Source organism: Xenopus laevis, chromosome 8L, assembly GCF_017654675.1.
Source record: "Xenopus laevis strain J_2021 chromosome 8L, Xenopus_laevis_v10.1, whole genome shotgun sequence".
Lineage (NCBI taxonomy): Eukaryota > Metazoa > Chordata > Amphibia > Anura > Pipidae > Xenopus > Xenopus laevis.
In genome coordinates this window covers 122,935,832-122,959,497 of record NC_054385.1, presented here as the reverse complement: position 1 = coordinate 122,959,497, position 23,666 = coordinate 122,935,832, and the positions used below count along the sequence as shown (strand labels likewise).

At 40.8% G+C, this 23,666-nt stretch overlaps 1 protein-coding gene across 7 annotated transcripts in view; it reads left to right on the top strand.

The window, feature by feature from the left end:
- Nucleotides 1-23,666, top strand: part of arhgef11.L (Rho guanine nucleotide exchange factor 11 L homeolog) — a 116,519-nt gene that overhangs the window by 72,913 nt on the left and 19,940 nt on the right. For 4 of the 7 annotated variants that reach the window (XM_018231433.2, XM_018231435.2, XM_018231436.2 and 1 more), the window contains 14 exons: nucleotides 1,433-1,487; nucleotides 1,808-1,884; nucleotides 2,693-2,833; nucleotides 3,074-3,145; nucleotides 3,794-3,898; nucleotides 4,885-4,983; nucleotides 5,416-5,458; nucleotides 5,721-5,817; nucleotides 7,731-7,853; nucleotides 9,268-9,291; nucleotides 12,482-12,626; nucleotides 12,734-12,830; nucleotides 14,786-14,815; nucleotides 16,868-16,994. In XM_018231433.2, the coding sequence (XP_018086922.1) occupies nucleotides 1,433-1,487; nucleotides 1,808-1,884; nucleotides 2,693-2,833; nucleotides 3,074-3,145; nucleotides 3,794-3,898; nucleotides 4,885-4,983; nucleotides 5,416-5,458; nucleotides 5,721-5,817; nucleotides 7,731-7,853; nucleotides 9,268-9,291; nucleotides 12,482-12,626; nucleotides 12,734-12,830; nucleotides 14,786-14,815; nucleotides 16,868-16,994 (1,235 nt within the window). The remainder of the gene's footprint in view (nucleotides 1-1,432; nucleotides 1,488-1,807; nucleotides 1,885-2,692; nucleotides 2,834-3,073; nucleotides 3,146-3,793; nucleotides 3,899-4,884; nucleotides 4,984-5,415; nucleotides 5,459-5,720; nucleotides 5,818-7,730; nucleotides 7,854-9,267; nucleotides 9,292-12,481; nucleotides 12,627-12,733; nucleotides 12,831-14,785; nucleotides 14,816-16,867; nucleotides 16,995-23,666) is intronic. The other 3 variants (XM_041573537.1, XM_041573538.1, XM_018231434.2) reach the window with 3 other exon arrangements.

Sequence of the window (23,666 nt, the reverse complement as noted above, 5' to 3'; positions counted from 1 at the left end):
TTCGGCCGAATCCTTCTGACCGTCCGATCTCAATCCTAATTTGCATATGCAAATTAGGGGCGGGATGGCAATTGCGTGACTTTTTGTCACAAAACAAGGAAATAAAAAATGGTTTTCCTTTCCCATCCCTAATTTGCATATGCAAATTCTGATTCAGTTCGGTATTCGGCTAAATCTTTCACGAAGGATTCGGGGGTTCGGCCGAATCCAAAATAGTGGATTCGGTGCATCCCTAGTATAAACACGTTTGTTTTACAGCTCTGCACAATATGTTGGTGCTCTAAAAATACATGTTAAATATAATAATACAACTAACAATAACTTTTAAAGATGAAATACCCCTTTAATGTTTACAGTGGGTTAGCTAAGCTTATCTTGCTGTCATTGCTGAGCCAGTCCCAGGCTTTCTATGTCTAGTTCACTCAATCTTTATAAGCCATTCAGATAAATGTTAGGCAGGATAAAGACCCTGTGCTTTATCGTGTGGGTCGGTGCTTCTGTTTGCCAAAAAGGAAATAGTGATTGTCAGGTAAGTACCAGGAAATCGCAACCTCAATGCAGGTACAGAAAGTGCCAATACCTTGTACAGCAAAACCTGTTTCCCAGATTATTCTACTTTATACAATACCTCATTGTTTTAGGGTAAAAATCAACAGTTGCATTCAGATGACTATATCCACCTTTAAAGGGGAACTATCACGAAATTGAAAATTTAATTTAAGCTTCATCATACTGAAATAAGAAATGATCTAAATATAATCCATTACGAATTCTGAACCGTTTCTGAAATATCCAAGTTACTCTTCACTCTCTCAGAATCTGTTTCTTTGCATTCTCTCTTGGGAGTTGGGAGTCTGACTTTGAATGACAGTTGAATCCAATATATATTTAGGAGGGCTCCTTTTGCCTAGAGGATGTACTATTACTTTATTAAAATCACCAGAAATCCCGTCTCTCTACATGCAGAATTTGTACCAAAGTCCGTTATTTTATTAGATTTTGTTTGTGCTTAAGTCCGTTATTTGAATGAGCTCTAATACATCTGCTAGGAATGGGAGACCCCTTATAAGATATATTGGATCTGTCAATAAAATTCTGACACCCAACTCCTGCGTGAAGAGAGAATGAAGAGAAACCGATGCTGAGAGAGGGATAGTGAAGATACAATTGATTATTTCGGAAAAAGTCCAGAATATTTCCAGAAAATATCATTGATTGTATTTGGTTTATTTATTGATTGTATACGTTTCTTATTTCGGTATGGTGAAGCTTATATTCAATTTTAATTTTCGTGATAGTCAACCAGCTCAGTAACTGACCCTCCTGCACCACTGCAGTGCCATCTACTGGTAGAACCACCACACTGTGACTAAATATGCCTTTAGTCTACTTTATGGCTAGAATCTAACAGCTGTGTTGATCTGTGTTGCAGGATTTGTTGCGCTCATACAGTGACTGCAGCTCTGCGGGGTATAAAGTCAAAGAAGGTGAGTTAGTTTGGGTAGTTGGACCTTCGAATGACCGGTGGGGTATTGTCAAACATGTTATTTTAATTGGCTTTTGGCTGAAAAGGGGGATAGCAGATGCATTAGATAGCTTCAAGGAAGGGTTCTTTCAGTATAAAGTTAATCCAGGGACTGGTCCTATTGCTCTTTTGGACTTGGAAAGGATTTTTTCCTCCTCATTAGGCAAACTGATGGCAATTTTATTTTTTTTTGCTTCTTCTGTACATCACCTAGAGAAGTTAGGGGTGGGATTTAGTTTCACGGTGGTCTTTTTCCAATCTGAACTGCTTTGTTCTATGTAGGTCGCCTGTCTGTTGATTCTCAGGATGCAGACAGTGGTCTGGATTCTGGAACTGAACGGATATCATCATTGAGTGAGGTAATACTGGCTGCCGACATTTATTTATTCAAATTCATTAGCTCCCATTAGTGTGTTTTTTTAGTTGTAATATTGGTGTGTAGGTGCATCTTAGATCATTTTGCCTGGTCATTTGCTTTCAGAAAGAGCCAGCACTTTAGGATGGAACTGCTTTTCTGGCAGGCTGTTGTTTCTCCTACTCAATGTAACTGAATGTGTCACAATGGGACCTGGATTTTGAGTGCTGTTCTTAGATCTACCAGGCAGCTGTTATTTTGTGTTAGGGAGCTGCTATCTGGTTACCTTCCCATTGTTCTGTTGTTAGGCTGCTGGGGGGAAAGGTAGGGGGTGATATCACTCCAACTTGCTGTAAAGAGTGACTGAAGTTTATCAGAGCACAAGTCACATGACTGGGGGCAGCTGGGATAGCTCCATGTCTGATTTCAAAATTAAATATAAAAAATCTGTTCTTTTGAGAAATGAATTTCAGTGCAGAATTCTGCTGGAGCAGCACTAATTAACTGATGTTTTGAAAAAAAAAAAAAAACATTTATTCCCATGACAGTATCCCTTTTAACGTGTCCCACAAAGGCATAAAACTGCAGTTTAGTGTTCTATAGCAATCTTGCATTAAATCCTGTGAATGTATATTTACATTTACATTCATTTCTATGTTTAGCTCATTTTTTGTCATTAATACATTAGTGGTAGGTTGTCTTCAAGCCAGTTCTGGGCTTGTACAGAGCTGAATGCAGATCTATTCCATGGAATCCATTTGCCATTGTCTTCTCTGTCCTAAGTTATTTCCTATTCCTAATTCTCCTTACAGTATTCCATGAATCGGAATTCTGTCATGTCAGACCTCGGAATGGACAGCTCCCACACGTCCCCAATCATCTCAACGAAACTGTTTCACCATCACCATCGGCGGCACGGGTCAGACACCACTTTTATCGGCACGTCTGAGCAGGTAAAATGGGATAAATCTGATATAGTGAAAGGTGTGTGCTAGGGAGCTATGGTATATGGAACAATTGTATGCAGAGGATTCCAGGGGTCTGGCCAAGGCCCCTCTGTTGTCATTACCCATATTGGTGATGGCATTTGTATTGATTCAACTCATCATCTACATTCATTGTTCCATCTGCTCCAGAACCAGACCATAATGATCCCCATCCTAGGTCTTTATCCCTTTCCTTTATCTCCCCAGGTATCCGATCATACGAGGCCTACAATAATTGGGCCAGAAGAGGACTGTGACCACGGATATTACATGACAGAGGTATAACCAGATAACTACGCATGTCTTCTCTCCCTGAACTTTTTCATAATAATTTAAATTAAAATGGTCACGACCCTGCAGAGCACGGTACCCAGTTTACTATTGGGAGGGGGCTGTGTTCCATTTATCCCCATTAAATGGGAACTATCGCGAAAATGAAAATGTAATATTAGCTTTATCATACTGAAATAAGCTCACACAAAATCGCCAGACATCATGTCTCTCTACATGCAGGATTTGTGCAAAAGGCAGGTATTTTGTTTGTACTGGAATCAGCTATTTGAGTGAGATCTAATACATCTGCTAGGAAAGGAGCCCCCCTATAAGATATATTGGATCTAACTGTCAATGAATATCTGACACCCAACTGCTGCATGAAGACAGAATGAAGAGACACGGATGCTGAGAGAGGGATAGTGAATATAAACTTGATTATTTCAGAAACCATGCAGAATTTTTAATTCATTGTATTTAGAAAGTTTCTTATTTCAGTATGAGGAAGCTTATAGTTCCCTTTTAAATATATCTTAAAATATGTCCTTTATTTAATATCTGCATATGAATGGAGGATGACATATTAACAGGTCTTTTTGGGTTCAGCTCCGGTACCTTTATTCTTTTTCACGTTCCTCTTGTGCTTATTCCCAGCAGTCAGATGGTCTCTTTCAAGACCTGGAAAAGTTAAAGACACGGCCAGCCCATATGGGGGTGTTTCTACGTTATATCTTCTCCCAGGCTGATCCAAACCCACTGGTAAGTCTGTATGGGCTTTGTCTTTGCTTGTGTTGATCCTCCAGTGTTTCCCTTTCAGGCCAATGGCAAATAGGATACCAACGTCCCTGTTTCCAAAATAGGGTAATAGTTTAATAATTGTTTCACCTCCTATATATAATACAGGTATGAGATCCGTTATCCAGAAACCCATTATCCAGAAGTATGAAATGGTGTCTCCCATTTAAGGGTCAGGGCACACAAGCCGATTCGGGAGATTTGTCGCCTGGCGACAAATCTCCTCTTCTTTGGAGCGACTGATCTCCCCGAACTGCCTTCGGAAAACGAATCGCACTGAGTGCCATCCCGTCAGCGATATTTATTTTATTTTTATCCTCTTCTTCGGGGCGACTAATCTCCCTGAATCTGCCTGTGTGCCCTGACCCTTATACAAATAATCAACATTTTTGAAAATGATGTCCCTTTTCTCTGTAATAATAAAACAGTAGCTTGTACTTGATCCCAACTAAGAATCGTTCGTTTCGAAGGATTTAATCGTTCGATTGAACGATTTTTCCTTCGATCGAACGAATTGAGGTAAATCCTTCGACTTCGATATTCGAAGTCTAAGGATATAACTTCGACAGTCGAATAACGAGGGTTAATTAACCCTTGATAATAAACCCTAAGTAAATGTGCCCCTAGATGTTGAAACTGAAAAATATGTTTTCTGAAAAATATATATCTTTATTTTGAATTTGATTCCTTCATTACATTCCAAAAAAGTTGCGTGAGGGGCATGTTTCCCACCTGTGTTGCATTACCTTTTAACAATGTTCCTGAGAAACTCAGGAGAGCAATTGTTGTGGGTGTGTGAAATGTCCTATTCTTGCCTGATTTTAGCTGTGTAACAATTCAGGGTCTCCTTTATCTATTTTCATATTGCTCAATAGCACCCAGACTCTATTACTACCGATCTATGCTGGAGTAGAGACCCTCAATTCATCAATTTCCTCCCATTTTCACAGCTCTTCTACCTGAGTGCTGAGGCCTGTCAGCATTTGAGTCCAGTAGACGCCTTCCCATTGAGGAAAGAAGTCTGGAACATCTTCCTTGACAAAAGTGCAGTGAGTTAAGATTTTACTTTTGTATTTTACATGTAATGGGTACCTAATGGGACACTAGAATGAATTCCCAAATGCCAGCATACAGTTTTTGTTTTATACAAAGAATTTACAGATTTAAGTGTAAATGAGTGATACTCAGAGTTCCCTGTATAACTCGGCCTGCAGCCTTGTGCCTTTATATGGTCACAGAACAACCCCTCAGTGACTTCTAATATCCTTATCATTTACAGTAGGGGGTACATTATCCCTTATAATTCATGAGTGATACTCAGAGTTTAGTGTATAACTCAGCCTGCACCTTTTCCCTTGTATATACAAGTATATAATATTTGTGGTTACTATGATTGTAGGTGTTCACATTAAATATCTGTTTCTTCCGATTATATTTACATTACATGTATTAATGATTATTCTTTCTCACCTCCCCCCCAGTCACTAAGGGTTAAAATCCCTGAACAGCTACTGAATGAAATTGGTAAGCATAACATCTTTTGTTTGTTCTGGTACAAAGTGTTTGGCAAAAAAGAATATAAAAAAAGGGCTTCTCTGAGAAGGCCAATCAGAACTTCTGTCTTTAGCAATGTTAACTGTCACTGCCCTGCTGCATCCTCATTGGCCAAAGCTCCCTAGGATTGCTGAAATCCCCACCATTTTCTTCCCTAAATGGCCTTATTCTTCTAAAGATTTAAGGCCATTATTTGTGCCATTCTGACTTTGCCATTGTTTGTGTCTGTCAGAATCCCGTTTGCGGAACTCGGAAGATATCCGTGGCTTGTTTAGTGAAGCCCAGGAGGCGATGCTGCCAGAGATACAGGAGCAGATACAGGATTACAGGTGACTCCCTCTTGTCTACTGGTCCACGTTCATTACTTTTGTATACTATGGGGGTATGGGAGCATTTTCACTTCACAGTCTCCGTTTGCCCCAACAGACTCCCTGCTATAGCAATGAACATTCTACTTATGTGATGGTGAAATGTAGCACCTCAAATCATGGTTAAAGGAACAGGAACACCAAAAATTTTGTGTTTTAAAGTAAAAAAAATATAATGCAGTGTTGCCCTGCACTGGTAAAACTGGTGTGTTTGCTTCAGAAACACTACTATTGTTTATATAAACAAGCTGCTGTGTAGCCATGGGGGCAGCCATTCAAGCACAGGATACACAGTAGATAACAGATAAGTACTACTATAGTTTATATAAACAAGCTGCTGTGTAGCCATGGGGCAGCCATTCAAGCACAGGATACACAGTAGATAACAGATAAGTACTACTATAGTTTATATAAACAGACTGCTGTGTAGCCATGGGGGCAGCCATTCAAGCACAGGATAACAGATAAGCTCTGTAGAACATAAAGTTATCTGTTGTACACTATTTAACCTGTGCCATATAGCTGTTTTTCAATTTCCGTCATTGCTACACAGCAGCTTGTTTATATAAACTATAGTAGTGTTTCTAAAGCAAACACATAAGTTTTACCAGTGCAGGGCAACACTGCATTATAATGTCATTACTTTATAACATTTTTCATTTTTTGGTGTTACTGTTCCTTTACACCAGGGGTCAGCAACCTTTACTATCAAAAGAGCCATTTTGCCCCTCTCCCACTAAAGAAAAATAGTCTGGAGCTGCAAAACATAACACAGCTCATAAACTTTTTTAACCTTTTTTTAATTTTAACTGTTACAACAACATAATACAACAAACAGAAGTGCATTGTGTATATGCAGGGCTGCTTTGAAAGATGATTCATATAATCATATTAAACACTGAATAGCCCTATTAAATGCTAGGGTTCTCATCTGTTTAATGTGACTTCTGTTTCTGAAGCTCCATGCCGATCGTCTCTCTCTTGTCTTGAGTGTGTGACCGCGGTAAGGACCATGATGAATCATCTTGCTGTGGCTCAGTCTTGCCACTCCTGGGCGTCTATACAGCCCTCACACCTGCTGGCGGCTTCCTAAGTGTGCGCCCGGGGTAAGCTAACTGTGGTTGCACACTCAAGAAGCCGCCAGCAGGTTCAAAGCTGCAAGACCGAGCCGCAGCAAGCAGGATAAAGAGCCGCATGAGGCTTCCAGAGCCGCTGGTTGCCTATCCCTGGCCTAGAAGATGTATTAGAGCTCACTCTATTAAAATCACCAGACATCACGTCTCTCTACATGCAGGATTTGTGCAAAAGGCAGATATTTTGTTAGATTTTGTTACTGGAATCAGTTATTTGAGTGAGCTCTAATACATCTGCTAGGAAAGGGAGCCCCCCTATAAGATATATTGGAACGAACTGTCAATGAATATCTGACACCCAACTGCTGCATGAAGAGAGAATGAAGAGAAACAGATGCTGAGAGAGGAGCTGGTAAGGACCATAATGAATCATCTTGCTGTGGCTCAGTCTTGCCACTCCTGGGACGTCTATACAGCCCTCACACCTGCTGGCGGCTTCTTGAGTGTGCTTCCCGCGGTTGCACACTCAAGAAGGGCTGTAAATACGACCTGACAGGCAAAGCCGCAAGACTGAGCCGCAGCAAGCAGGATGAAGAGCCGCATGAGGCTCTGGAGCCGCAGGTTCCCTACCCCTGCTTTACACTAACACAGCCAAGTGCAGACCATTAAACGTCAATGTGGGAAATAGTGTTAGATATATAATTCATGAAGCTCTTGCCTTATTAAAGAACCGGCAATCATAGTTTAACAATTAATGATGAACATATTTTAATCTTATTACAAAATCTTACATTTTTATAGGACGAAAAGGACCATGGGTTTAGGCAGCCTGTATGGGGAGAACGACTTGTTCGAGCTTGAGATTGACCCTCAAAGAGAACGTCAGGTTGCTGCTAAACAGATTGCACAGCTGGAGGACATCCTGTGAGTATTGTGGGGAAAATTGGTTTAAGGGTCAGGACACACAGGCAGATTCGGGGAGATTAGTTGCCCGAATCTTCCCGAACTGTCTTCCCGCCAGCTAAAATGTAAACGGTGGGATGGCACTCGGAGCAATTCGCTTTTCCGAAGTCGCCCGAAGTTTCCTCGCCAGGCAACTTCGGGCAACTTCAGAAAATGAAACGCTCCGGGTGCCATCTCGCCAGTGATTTACATTTCAGCCGGCGGGAAGGCAGGGGAGGCAGTTCGGGAGATAAGTTGCCCCGAAGAAGAGGAGATTTGTCGCTGGGCAACTAATCTCCCTGTGTGCCCTGACCCTAATTCAGTGATTGTAGATTGTTTATTCTTCGTCCTCCCTCGTGTTCTGTAGAGTCATAACAGAAAATCTTTAAAGGGAACCTTTGTCATCCAGACATAAAAAGCTATATATTAAGGGTCGAAGTGAAAATTCGAATTTTCAAAATTTCTTTTGGTCAAAACTCTCAAATTCAAATTATCCGGAACTCGATTTGCGTTTTAATTCGAATTTTGAGATTTATCATACTTTAAGAACTTGAATTCCACTATTCGCAACCTTAAACCTGCCGAATCGCTGTATACGTCAATGGGAGACGTCCAGGGATCAATTTGGTGATGTTTGCAGCCTTCCTGACATTCGAGTTTTTATCATTCGAATACGATTCAAGTTTTCAGGTCGGTTCAATTCGTCTGACTTGAAAATATTTGATTGTATAAAATTTCGATTGGTCTAATTTATGGGAGTTTTGAAAAAAAACTCACATGAATTCGAAATTCGACCCTTGATAAATGTGCCATCGAATAGTAATTTTCATGTTAAACACAAACCCCAAATTCTTTTTTTTTATTAACACGCCCATAACTGTTATAAACTTGTTTAAAAGTCTCAGCTGTCAATAATAAATTGTCGGTCCCTTCTCTATGCCTAGAGGCGGGCCAGGCAATTACTTTCACTTTCCATTCTGCACTTGCTACATGTCACTGCATTTCCGACATTCCCCCTCCCTCCTTTCCATCTAATTGTGTAGCCAGTGCATCACGTGCCCCATTCTGGTGCATAAATAAGATTTTGGCATGCGACAAAGCTTTCCTTAATGACACTTTTTACAAAATGGCAGCTGCCTGCTTGCCGTGATTGTGAATGCCAACAGTAAAAGAAACAAGATTTAAATAATTTATACAATGTAAATAAGGTTTCTTTTGCTTGACTAACACCAACAAATACAATTTGGAATTATTTCTTAGGGTGACAGGTCCCCTTTAATAACCTCCTTATCCGAGGAAGTTCAGCTTTATCTGGTCAGATGTTTGACATGAGCCATCCTTCCTAATTAAATCATTATTGCCAGTAACTGAAATGGTTTCTTTTTCCCCCCCTTAGATCGAAGTATGAGAAAGAGATCAGGTGAGTCATTGAGAGAGCGGAAATATCCTTTTATTTGTAAATAGCACCTTGCGAGCACCACCTTATGTGCAATAAGATCGCCACCTACTGATCAGTGCATGCTATAGCCAGACAGAGCTCCGGAAGCTAGAAATGAGCAGCAAAGTGTCAGGAGAAGCTTCCTGCATAAATGACTTAAGCTTTGCCATTGACACCTGCCGCCTGATTTTATATTGTTGTGTGGGTGGGTATTTGTAATGCAAAGCTTCCTGCAGCTGTATGTTCACTTTACAGTGGTAATAGAAAAGTAAATCCTTTTAATCACACTGGGGCTCTTGCTCAGGCACCCATTTCCAGTAATATCACCCACACTCCTTTGTGGATCCCTGTATACCCTCCCTGCAGTGATGTTACGTGGGTTAGGCAGCCACCCTGAAAGTTATAATACGGGTAGAGTTTAACAGGAAGGACAGGATCAAACCTATGGCTGCTCCACACTACTGTGCTCCATTGGAACCTTAGGTACAGGGGAAGAGATGACCTCGTCGGAGTTTGGGTGATGCCGTTTGAGAGGGTCCTTAAAGGAACAGTTCAGTGTAAAAATAAAAACTGGGTAAATAAATAGGCTGTGCAAAAGTATACATGTTTTTAATATAGTTAGTTAGGCAAAAATGTAATGTATAAAGGTTGGAGTGACCGGGTGTCTAACATAATAGCCAGAACACTACTTCTTGCTTTTCAGTTCTCTGAGTTAGTCAGTGACTATAAGGGGGGCCACATGGGACATAATTGTTCAGTGAGTTTGCAATTGATCTTCAACATGCAGCTCAGATTCAAAAGCAACAGTTTTGCCCCATGTATACCTCCCAACATTTTGGAAATAAAAAAGGGACAAAAACGTTGCCGCGCCCATTTTTGTGACCACACCCCCTAATTACCATATTCATATTACCTGTTATGTTATAGTGTTACAATTACTTATTTGCTAATCTCAAAATAGTTACAAAAGTATCTTATCTGCTGTTGTGGCTCTTCTGGGTTCTCTGCCAAAAGCCAATTAAGTTAGAAACTTTGTTTCTTTTTCTGCCTGTTCGGTGCAGAGAAAAACTGGACTTTCCAGTACAAACGAGGGACTGAGGGTTGAGCTGTCAAAAGAGGGACTGTCCCTCTAAAAACGGGACAGTTAGGGGGTATGCCCATGTGCCCCCCCTCAAGTCACTGATTGGTTACTGCCTGGTAACCAATCAGTGTAAACCAAGAGAGCTGAAAAGTAGGAAGTAGTGTTCTGGCTATTATGTTAGACATCCAGTCACTCCAGCCTTTATACATTACATTTTTGCCTAACTAACTATATTAGAAACATGTATAATTTTGCACAGCCTATTACCCAGTTTTTCCTTTAATGTGTGCTTTATGTTTTATTGTAGCGACCCAATGTAAGCATTTATTGTTAGAAAGTTTTGTTTCCTTTTAAATTGAAAAAAAATAAAAGTGAATGCCATTGTCCTTTAAAAACGTCTTAAGTGAATAAAAAAAGGCTAATTTTTAAAGTCAGTGAGGGTCATTTATCAATACTGGGCAAATTTGCTCCTGGGCAGAAACCAATGGCGACCAATCAGATTGCTGCTTTCATTGTACTTGCAGCTGGCTTTAAAAATCTGATCACTGATTGGTTGCTATAGGTAACTGCCCATGGGCAAATTTGCCAGTGTTGATAAATAAGCCCCACTGTCACATTTATTGCCGTTGGAAATATAATAGGGGAAAATATTTAGGATATTTGAGAGTTTTCACACTGGGGATTTGGCAGCGAGACTTGTGGGTGGCTGGTTATCTGCTGTCACAATCGGTGTTGTGTGTCTCTCACAGTGTGACTGCTGTAGAACTGCTCAGGCAATTGGAATGCAAGGCCACACAAAACCTTTTATACAAAGCCCATGCCAGTGAGTAATGTATATCCTGGGGCACCTGTGCAAAGCCGGTTATTCAAGCATAGCCTTTATTTGTGACTTGTAGAGGAAGTTATAGAGACGTCTGGCTCTCAGCACTTTCTTTTATCAGCTTAGGAATGTCAAAAATGTCTGTAGGTGTACATGTAATCCAGTAATGACCTATGGCACTACATTTCCCAGCAGCCACTGGAACATGAAACTAATAAACCGACTACGATAGAATTAAAGGAGTTGTTCACCTTTAAATAAACTTTACGTCTGATGTACAGAGTGATATTCGGAGAATATTTTGCAATTGGTTTTCATTTTTTATTATTCGTGGTTTTTGAGTTATTTCTCTTTTTATGCAGCAGCTCTCCAGTTTGCAGTTTCCCCAGTCTGGTTGCTAGGGTCCAAATTACCATAGCAACCATACATTCATATGAATAAGAAACTGGAATATGAATAGGTGGGGCCTAAATAGGAAGATGAGTAATAAAAAGTAGCCATATATTTGTAGCCTTACAGAGCATTTGTTTTTTTAGATGAGTTCAGTGAACCCCATTTGAAAGCTGGAAAGAGCCAGAAGAAGAAAGCTAACAAAAAAAACTATACTTAAAGGAACAGTAACGTCAAAAAATAAGTGTTTTAAAGTCATGAAACTATAATGCAGTGTTGCCCTGCACTGGTAAAACTGTTGTATTTGCTTAAAGCTGGCCATAGATGTTGAGATTTTTAAAAGATCAAATCCTGATCGTGAGACCACGATCTTCTCAGAACGATCGTACGAATTTACCATCAACTAAAAAGACCAATTTGCCAGGAAAACAAAGGGGAGCTGCCTGCTTGGCCCTGCAAACATAGATTGCACTGGGACCGACAAAGATTTTTTGACCTGGAAAATCAATTTTTTTATTACTCGTCTTTCTATTCAGGCCTCTCCTAGTCATATTCTAGTGTCTCATTCAAATCAATGCATGGTTACTAGGGTACTTTGGACCCTAACAACCAGACTGCTAACTGGAGAGCTGCTGAATAAAAAGCTAAATAACTCAAAAACACAGAAATAATAAAAAATGAAAAACAATTGCAAATTGTCTCAGAATATTCCTCTCTACATCATACTAACAGTCAGTTTAAAGGTGAACAACCCCTTTAAAGATGAACCACCCCTTTAGTGGCCATTAGATGGCGCTGTCTTGGTGACATCAGGAGCAGAGGAAATCAATCTGATGATTGGATGTATGATTAGCAGTAAGTTTATTTGTTTTCTCTTTCAGTTTGCCCATGGCCTTTGCCTTGAGCATGTATGTGAAGTACGCTGGGATCCACACTCAAGATATCCGTCCCGCCAGCACCTCCGAAAAAACCCAAATCATCCCCGACAGGGACAAGTGGCTCCCCTTCTTCCCTAAGAACAAGAAAGTGAGTGGCCACCAGGGGGAGTCAAGATCCTCATTGAGTCCTGTCCGTACCTCTGAGCAGTATAACATGTCTGTCCTTGTCTTATGCCTTATTTCTGGTCTTCACAGAGCAGCAACGCTAAAAAGGATAAAGAGTCGGCCGAGGACAAGAAGCGCAACCCCATCCTTAAGTATATTAACAAGCCCAAGAGCACGTCTCAGAGCAGTGAGTATTGGCCAAGGCCTGGGATAGGGGTGCTGAACACTAACACCAGTGAAAAACATATGAGTTTAGCTGTTCTTCAATTCTTCATAGACATTGATCTATTACCATAGTCTGTCCCCATAACATGTAAAAAGCTACTGAACATCCCTTTACATTAACTTATAGTATGTTATAGAATGGCTAATTCTAAGCAACGTTTCAATTGGCCTTCGTTTTTTCTTTTTAGCATTTTTGAATTATTTGTCGCCACCTTCTGACTCTTTCCAGCATTCAAATGGGGGTCACTGACCCCATATTGAAAATAAATGCCCCGTAAGGCTACACATAAAATGCTACTGCTACTTTTTATTACTCATCTTTCTATTCAGGCCTCTCCTATTCATATTTCAGTCTCATATTCAAATCAATCCATGGTTGCTAGTATATTTTTTGGACCCTAGCAACCAGACTGAAATTGCAAAACTGGAGAGCTGCTGAATAAAAAGCTGAATAACTCAAAACACAACAAATAATAAATGAAAACTAAATGCAGATTGTCTCAGCAGAATATCAGTCTCTACATCATATTAAAAGTTAATTTAAAGGTGAACAGCCTATTCATATTCCAGTCTCTTAATGCATGGTTGCTAGGGTAATTTAGATCCCAGAAACCAGATTGCTGAAGTTGCAAACTGTAGAGCTGCTGAATAAAAACACAAATAATAATATAAAAATGAAAATCAATAGCAAATTGTCTCAGAATATCAATCTACATCATATTAAAAGTTAATTTAAAGGTGAACAACCTCTTTAAAAATTCAGAACTCTAATCAAGTATATGGAACACGGCAGCTAGAAAACAAATACTCTGTAAGGCTACACATTTATTGTTACTGCTACTTTTAATTACTTATCTTTCTATTCTGGCCTCTCCTATTCATATTCCAGTCTCTTATTGATATCAATGTATGGTTGGTAGGGTAACTTGGACCCTAGCAACCAGACTGTGGAAATGGCAAACTGGAGAGCTGCTGAATAAAAAGCTAAATAACTCAAAAACCATAAAAAATAAAAACCAAATGCAAATTGTCTCAGAATATCACTCTCTACATCATACTAAAAGTTAATTTAAAGGTGAACAACCTAATCATATTCCAGTCTCTTATTCATATCAATGCATGGTTGCTAGGGTAATTTGGACCCTAGCAACTGGATTGTTGAAATTGCAACTGGAGAGCTGCTGAATTAAAAGCTAAATAACTCAAAACCCACAAATAATAAAAAATGAAAACCAATTGCAAATTGTCTCAGAATATCCCTCTCTACATCATACTAAAAGTTAATTTAAAGGTGAGCAACCCCTTTAAAGTTGCAGGACTCTAATCAAGTACATGGAACTCTGCAACTAGATTTTGTGTTGGCAGAAACTTTCTTTATAGTCTTCCCTCTATTGGTTTTAGTTATAGGTGAGCGCTTCTTGTTTCCAGTACTGTAGGTCATTGGGGAGTGTACTGTAAATATTAGCTGACTGGTTGATGCAGGGGTTGCATGTGATACAGGAATCCCATATAATTGCCATGTTGTATTAATAATCCTTTAAAACACAAGAGCCATGATTATCCTGTAAATAATATCCTTATAAATTGTCCTAATTGAATTCATGGGTTATAATCGGAGCTTAGTGATGTCATCGCTGTCACATGACTCATTGCAACTTGTGTATTATAATACATAAATTACCCCGTTACAAAATATGAGGATATTAGAAGTTACCTTTGAGTTTCATGACCTGTATAAAATCACTCTGCCTTCGGCCTCGTGTTTTTATATGGTCATGGAACTCCTCGGTAACTTATAATTTACAAGAGGGGTTACTTTATTCACTATATAACCCACCCCTGTGTTTACCTATCATTACCCACTACTCATTTTTAATTCAGAAGGAATTTAATTTCTCATATTTTTTTTCTTTTTAGCATTTCATGTTCCCTTGTCCCCTGGTGAAGGTAAACATCCTCTCTGTCTGTCTCTCATTGTATTCATTTTCTTCTTTCCTCCTAATAACGATCACCTTAATCACTGAGGCATCTGGCAGCTTTGCCGTCCGCTTTTACCTTTGATTCCCAGCAGTTCTGAAACAGGCGCCGGCGCTTTAAATGAAAGAGCACATTCTAACATGTTTATTAACCTGCATTAGCCTCATGATAGACATAGCCATGGAAAAGGAATGGTGGAGACTTCCCCAACATAGTACAACAAGCTCCACCTCCAAAAAAGTTCAAACTAGAATACTGTACATCTCTATGTCAGGAGAAGACCACATCAACAAGCCTAGGCCCGATGGGATTTCTAAACTTGCCCTATGGATACCTGTCCATTTTCTGGCCAGATATTTGTTGAAAGGGGCCCATGCATTCTGCGGCGTAAGTGCAGTGTGCTAGGCCCACCTGCAAAAAAAATCTTTGGAGGGCCCGGCACACTGCACCTACCGACCTACCCACCTGTTTGCACCGCCCACTCCTGCCTCATGCCTGCCCACTCCGGCCCCATGCCCAACGCCTCATGCCCGCCCGCCCACTCCTGCTTTATGCCTGTCCACTCCTGCTTTATGCCTGCCCACTCCTGTTTTATGCCTGTCCACTCCTGCTTTATGCCTGTCCACTCCTGCTTTATGCCTGTCCACTCCTGCTTTATGCCTGCCCACTCCTGCCTCATGCCTGCCCACTTCTGCTCCATGCTGCCCACTCCTGCCCCATTCCCACTTCTCATGCCTGCCCACTCCTTCCTCATGCCCGCCCATTCCCTGCCCCATGCTCGCTCACTCCCTGCCCCATGCCCACCGCTTCATGCCTGCCCACTCCTTCCTCATGCCTGCCCACTCCTGCCCCATGCCCGCAGACCTCATGCCACCCAATTAATCCCTGCCCCAGTTCTTCCCACTCCTGTCCCATGCCCGCCACCTCATGCCGCCCACTCCCTGCCCCTTTTGCCCAGAGCTGAAGCAACCTGCGTCCCCCTTCCCTGGCCAAGGGTAAGATAATGGCTGGGGAGGGGTGTTCCATCCAGTGTAGAGGAAGCCACTTTCTCTATAGTTCAGCCACTGCATGCATTGCCCAATAAGCTACAAACCCCATTCTTTCATTGGGCTGCATACGGTCATAGGATAGAGAAGGTCCATGTTACCTCTATTCTGCTAAATGACGGCTATTTGTAAAAAGTAAATTGGATCTGGTCTTGGAACAGTCCTGTGATGGTATAATGCTACAACTTTAATAATAGATATTATGTATAGTCCATGCAGTTTTGGCAGAAACAAATTAGGGGGGCAGACTTGTCAGGCAGTCATGCAGAAACAAATTAGGGGGGCAGACTTGTCAGGCAGTCATGTGACTGCAGTTTCCCAATGCCTCCAATCAGTGAAGGAATGATGAACTTCCACTGGCCACGCCCCCTTCCTGCTTCCAACAAATCAGTAGATAGTTCCATTATGGCCGTCTGCTTGCATGTGGATCTCATCATACAAAGTCTATATTGGGCTGGTGCATTTACCATTGGGGGGGAATAGATTCAGCAAATAACAATATGAATTCAATGGCAGTAGGTTAAAATGTGCTCTTTATTTTTCTTTTTGTAACCCTTTGTGCCACTCACAGCTTTAGTCTACAGGTTTCTCTGTGCTCCGTCGTTGGCGCTGAAGAGGTTACAGTTTAACTTGGGGGGGGGGGCAGCCAATGGATGTTTTTATCAATCAGTACAATTCATATCAAGCTATGATGACAGCAGTGTGTCAAACCAACATTGGCCTGGACTTTTTCCAAAATTTGGCATGATACCCCTGAAATAATTAGATTATAACCTCTTCAGAGTTGGGGCTACACTGCACTAACACGACTGATCTCTGTGGATTCTGCTTTTCCTGCTTTGGGGAAATTCACCAATTAGAGCTTTCCTCTTGGTGATGCCGTTGTTGTGGCACATGATTGGGTAAAGCCTTAATTAATAGTGGCACCCCATCTCACTCAGGTCTCTCGCTCTTTTTTTCCCCCCCCCCCCGGCAGTAAAACCTGGGAACGTGAGGAACATTATCCAGCACTTTGAAAACAACCAACAGTATGATGTTCCGGAACATAACCTGCAGCGGCTCTCAACCGGGAGCTTCCCTGGGGATCTACTGGACTCTGATGGGTAACAGAACATTTTGACATGATATCATTCTCAAATTTTCAATTGGTCGTCATTATTTATTTTTTATAGTTCTTGAATAATTTTTCTTTTGACTCTTTCCAACTTTTTTTAAAGTCTCTGTCTAAAATCAAATTCTCTGTTTGGCTACACATATATTGGTATTGCTACTTTTTATTACTCATCTTTCGGTTCAGATCTCTCCTATTCATATTTCAGTCTCTTGTTCAAATCAAAGCATGGTTGCTAGGGTAATTTGGACCCGAGCAACCCGATTCCTGAAACTGAAAGCTCGAGAGCAGCTGAATAAAAAGCTAAATAACTCAAACACCACAAATAATAAAAAATTAAACTCAATTGCAAATTATTTCGATTTATCCCTTTCTACATCATAATAAAAGTTAACTCAAAGGTGAGCAACCCCTTTAATTTAGTCATTGACTATAAGGGGAGCCACATGGGACATAACTGTTCAGTGAGTTTGCAATCGATCCTCAGCATTCAGCTCAGATTCAAAAGCAACAGATATGACCCATGTGGCCCCCCTCAAGTCACTGATTGGTTACTGCCTGGTAACCAATCAGTGGAAAGCAAGAGAGCTGCAAAGCAGGAAGTAGTGTTCTGGCTATTATGTTAGACACCCAGTCACTCCAGCCTTTATACATTCCATGTTTGGCTAACTAACTATATTAGAAATCTTTTTTTATTTTGCACAGCCTGTCTATTTACCCAGTTTTTATTTTTAGACTAAACAACTCCTTTGGCAGCCTCTAGGCGGCGCTGCACAGATGTATTGACTTGTATAGTAACTGGAATAGGTTAGGCAATCTGTGTCAGTGTAGGGGATATAAAGAGAGCACAGGAGTTGCCAGTTGTTTTATTGAAGTGGCCATATTGGCTTGAAATTTTGCTTCATTTATAGTAAAGGCAGCGATTAAGTTGGGGCTGCATTAAAGGAAAACTATACCCCCCAAACACTGTAGGTCTCTCTAAAAAGAAATGGCATAAAACAGCTCATATGTAAAACCCAGCTTCATGTAAATTTTTCATAATAATATACTTTTTAGTAGTATGTGCCGTTGGGTAATCATAAATAGAAAATTGCCATTTTAAAAAATAAGGGCCACCCCCTGGGATCGTATGATTTACGGTGCACACAAACAAATCCTTCAATGTTAGGTCACATGAGCCAATTAACAGACAGAGTTCTGACTTTTGCTTCCACACTACTTCCTGTTACAGTTAGAGCTGCAGTAGGATCTGGGGGGGGGATCTCTGAGGCAGCACACCGACCATCACAAAATGGTGGCTCAAGGCACGAGAAGTAAAAGGGCAATATTTACTTAAATATATATTCCAGCTTTATATAAACTATCTGTTGCTCAAGTATTCATTTTGGGGGTATAGTTTTCCTTTAATCACCATATAGGAGTGTCTGGGAAAGCAATGGCATCCTCCATGATTGGCCTCCAGCAGGGGGTTGGAATTAAAGTGCAGATCCTGTGGCCCTGCCTGTCTTCTGGTTACACTGCAATGCCATTCTCCTCACTATTGCTAGTGGTTCCTATTTCTGGGAATTTATTGGTGTAGATAAAATCATATGTGTAAATGCTGACATCAGGGTGCGGCAAGGAGTTTGTATGTTCTCCCCATGTATGTATGTGTTCCTCTGGGTATTCTGCTTTCCTCCCACGTTCCAAACTAGGGATGCACCAAATCCAGGATTCGGTTCAGTATTCAGCGAGGATTCATCCTTTGTCAGTGGGATTTGGATTCGGCCGAATCCTCGTGTTTGGCCGAGCCGATTAAACAGAATAAAACCACAAAACGAGGTAGTAAAAGATTTTTTAGCCACGTGCCTTTCCCTCCCTGATTTGCATATGCAAATCAGGGTTCAGATTTGGTTTGTTATCCAGGCCGAATCTTTCACAAAGAATCCAGAATAGTTGATTCTGTGCATCCCGATTCCAAACGCATACTGGCAATTGATTTGGCTTCTGATAAGTGTTTGTGAATGTGATAGGGACTTTAGATTGTAAGCTCCATTGGGGCAGGGACTAATGGTAATGATGAACAATCTCTGTACAGCCTCATGTGTACAGAATAGCATTCTTTAAGGGGAATTTTCACGAAAATAAAAATTTAATATACCGTATATACTCGAGTATAAGCCGAGTTTTTCAGCCCCCAAAATATGCTGAAAAACTCTACCTCGGCTTATACTCGGGTCAAGCGCAAAAACGGCGCAAAGAATAGTCGCCGGCGTCTAAGAATAGTCGCCGGCGTCCAAGAATAGTCGCCGGCGTCCAAGAATAGTCGCCGGCGTCCAAGAATAGTCGCCGGCGTCCAAGAATAGTCGCCGGCGTCCAAGAATAGTCACCGGCGTCTAAGAATAGTCTCCAAGAATATTCGCCGGCATCCAAGAATGGTCGCCAGCATCCAAAAACGAGATGCTGGCACCTCCAATGGGAGCAGAAACCCTCCATTTTTTGATTGAAACTTACCAGAAGCTGCTGCATTTCTCACCCTCGGCTTATACTCGAGTCAATAAGCTTTCCCAGTTTTTGGAGGTAAAATTAGGTACCTCGGCTAATACTCGGGACGGCTTATACTCGTATATACGGTAAGCTTCATCATACTGAAATAAGAAGCTTTCTAAATAGAAACAATTAAAAAATCTGCATTGTTTCTGAAATAATCAAGTTTATCTTCACTATTCCTCTCTCAGCATCTGTTTCTCTTCATTCTGTCTTCAAGCAGCAGTTGGGTGTCAGATATTGATTGACAGTTAGATCCAATATATCTTATAGGGGGGCTCCTTTCCTAGCAGATGTATTAGATCTCACTCAAATAACTGATTCCAGCACAAACAAAATCTAACAAAATAACTGCCTTTTGCACAAATTCTGCATGTAGAGAGACATGATGTCTGGTGAATTTAATAGAGTGAGATGTAATACATCTTTTAGGCAAAAGGAGCCCCACTATAAGATATGTTGGATCTAAATGTCAATAAATATCTGACACCCAACTGCTGCATGAAGACAGAATGAAGAGAAACAGATGCGGAGAGAGGGATAGTGAAGATAAATTTGATTATTTCAGAAACGATGCAGGATATTTGATTGTATTTAAAACGTTTCTTATTTCAGTATGATGAAGCTTATGTTAACTTTTCATTTTCGCAATAGTTCCCCTTTAAGAATTGCTTTAATTTATTTGCATAATTACTTCTTATCTAACAGCCTAAAGCCACTGACACGTGATGAGATTTAGCGGAATGAAAACATCTTTCCCTTGAAATGCCCACCTGAACCGGCCGATATTGGTCTTTAATCTGATCGTTGGCCCTAGGGGTCCAGATCAGATGCCGAGTCGGTCTAAAGGGCCTGGATTAAATCTGCCCATGAATGGCCACCAAAAGCAGGCTGCAGCTGAGGGAAGGGAGGGGTTTGTTTATTCAGAGGACTTGCCATTGAATTGCTGATTTGTTTTTGATTGTGTTCCTAGTGATAGGGAAGTACAAATATGACTTTCCTTTAATATTTAGAATAAAGGAATGGGTTTAGTGCAAGAAATATCAAAAGCCATAGATCTTCCCTAATAAAACAATAGGCAAAACACACACACACTATACTCCGTGTGACTAATGAGACGGATGCAAGTGAGTTTAACTTGGTTGAGGGGAAATCAGACTGCACCAATAAAACCAGTGGGGGTATAATTTGCCTATTAGCCCAGCTGGTGTATATGCAGAACAATGATGGGCAGCAGGAAAAGACCATTTGTATCTGTGTGCGGGGGAGGTTGCAGGCGCCTGGATCCTGCAGGGCTCCGTATTGATTTCTTGCCTGTGCTGGATTAGGAAGGGAGATTAATACAGCGCCTGCTTGGCTGCTGGGAGTCTCTGCAAGGCTTTGTGTTGCTCAGGCCCAAGGATGGACAGAAATACGGACACACTGAGGTGCCTCTCACTGACACTGAGCTGAGATGGGGGCGGGAAGATTTGGCAGAGGGCAACCCTTAAATCATGGATAGGAGGAAGCTGGAAAGGAAATTGTGGAAAAGGTAGGATGCCTATAGCAGTCTGAAGGAGATAATATATATATACACACACACACATACATGCATGCATGCATACATACACACACACACACACAGGTATGGGCTCTGTTATCCGGAAATCTGTTATCCAGAAATCTAATAACAAAGAGGCCATCTCCCTTAGATTACGTTTTTATCTAAATAATCCAAATTTTAAAAAACTGATTTCCTTTTTCTCTGCTATAGTAAAACAGTAGCTTGTACTTGATCCCAACTAAGATATAATTAATCCTTATTGGAAGCAAAACCAGTTTATTGGGTTTAGTTCATGTTTATTGGGTTTGTTTAATGTTTATTGGGTTTATTTAATGTTTACATGATTTTTTTTTTTGGTGGGTTGAGCTGTTCTTCGTGCTTTTCCCACCCACAACCTTACATGGCCTGCTTCCTGTTTTATAGGTGAGCACCTACCTCACCACATTTGTGATGTCATAGGCGCTGCAGGTTGGCACAGGTGTATAAATAGAAGGGGAAAGGCGGGTGGGGACATTTTCGTGTTGGTTGCGGGTTCACTGATATTTACACAGTCCAAACATCCACACTCAAACCAGTCATGTGTTGATGTGGCTTCTGGGTCAGTATTTAATACATAAAATATTCAGAAGCACCCGCACTCCAATTTGTGATTTATAGTGCTTTAAAGGAAAACTATACCCCCAAAATGAATTCTTGAGCAACAGATAGTTTATATCAAATTAAGTGACATATTAAAGAATCATATCAAACTGGAATATATATTTAAGTTAATATTGTCCTTTTACATCTCTTTCCTTGAGCCACCATTGTGTACTGCCTCAGAGATCACCTGACCAGAAATACTGCAGCTCTAACTGTAACAGGAAGAAGTGTGGAAGTAACTCTGTCAGTTAATTGGCTCATGTGACCTAGCAAGTATAGTTTGTTTGGTATGTTTGTGTGCACAGTGTACCCTATGATCCCAGGGGACGCCCCTTATTTTTTAAAATGGCAGTTTCCTATTTATGATTACTTAATGGCACATACTACTAAAAAAAGGTATATTATTATGATATGAAGCAGGTTTTTACAAATGAGCTGATTCAGGCATTATATATTTTTATAGAGACCTACATTGTTTGAGTGGTATAGTTTTCCTTTAAACTTGTGCAGGCACAAGATACCCCTTGTCTAGCCAGCCCACCACATATCCTAATCACACAATTCCGCGTTCCGTATTTTCATGTCCGCAAATTATAAATTGCTTTTGAAACACAACTGCCAGCATACTTTATAAACCCGCAGTTGCTGGTGAGATGCCAGTCTGTTACTCTGTCATCCTTGCTGGCCAGTCCGAACACCATAGAGGAGGCTGGGAAATGTAGTCCAGCAACCAACAGATGGGCAGGTTAGGCTTCCCTGGTTTATGGGAAAGGAATGACCTTCAGTTCTATGAAATGGTTCTGAGTCACATCTGTAATACTTGGGCCTGGGATGAACTGTGGCAACTCCTCTGGTTATCTGTTGGCTGTAATGTGATTTGTGCTGTTAGTCTTGTATTTAGCAGAATAAAGTCTTGTGCTTATGCCTTTGCCTGACTCCCAGTATAATTCATGGGGCATTGACCTCATATACAGACGATTGGGTTGAATGACTGGGCAGTCGTTTTTAACTTCAGGCGGTCTAGAATTGGCACAGAATAAGCACTAATTAGACACACTTGTAGTCTGGATGTCCGTTAAATATTCATTTAATGCAACACTGCAATGAAGTTATTCAAGGACCGTTATACTCTCTAATATACCCACCTAATGAACCTTAGTGCTGGGGAATCATTCCAATATGTTAGGGTATATCTCTCTGTACAGACTATGAGCAAACAGATGTGGCTGTTCCTGCTGAATTGTGCTTACTTGAGTTTGCTTATTATAGCCTGTACAGTACATACCATAACACTGTAACGGCATAGGGATTCCCCTGTACAATTCTGCAGGAACAGCATGCTTGAGAGATACCATAAAACTATGACCGCATGGTATTCTCCTGTACTAAGCACAATTCAGCAGGAACAGTCCCTAAGCTTGCTCATAGTCTGTACAGAGAGATCCCATAAAACTATGGCAGCATAGGTATTCCCATGTACTAAGCACAATTCAGCAGGAACAGTCCCCTAAGTTTGCTCATAGTCTGTACAGAGAGATCCCATAAAACTATGGCAACATAGGTATTCCCTGTACTAAGCACAATTCAGCAGGAACAGTCCCCTAAGTTTTATCATAGTCTGTAGAGAAAGACCATAAAACTATGGCAGCATAGGTATTCCCTGAGCACAATTCAGCAAGAACAGCCGCTAGCTAAGTTTGCTCATAGTCTGTACATAGAGATACCATAAATCTTTTCCAGGATAGGTATTCCCCTGTACAGTGGTATCTGTCCCTGTTTGTCATTGTGTAATTATGCTGCATTTTTTAAAATTTTAGAGCTTGACTGAAAATGTCTTTATTGGCCACTGAATGGCCCATGTCAGAAAGCAATATGGCCGCCTGCTTTAAATTTGCTGTTTCCCAATGCGAAACTATGAGCTAATAAAGCATTGCCACTATGATCTATTCCATG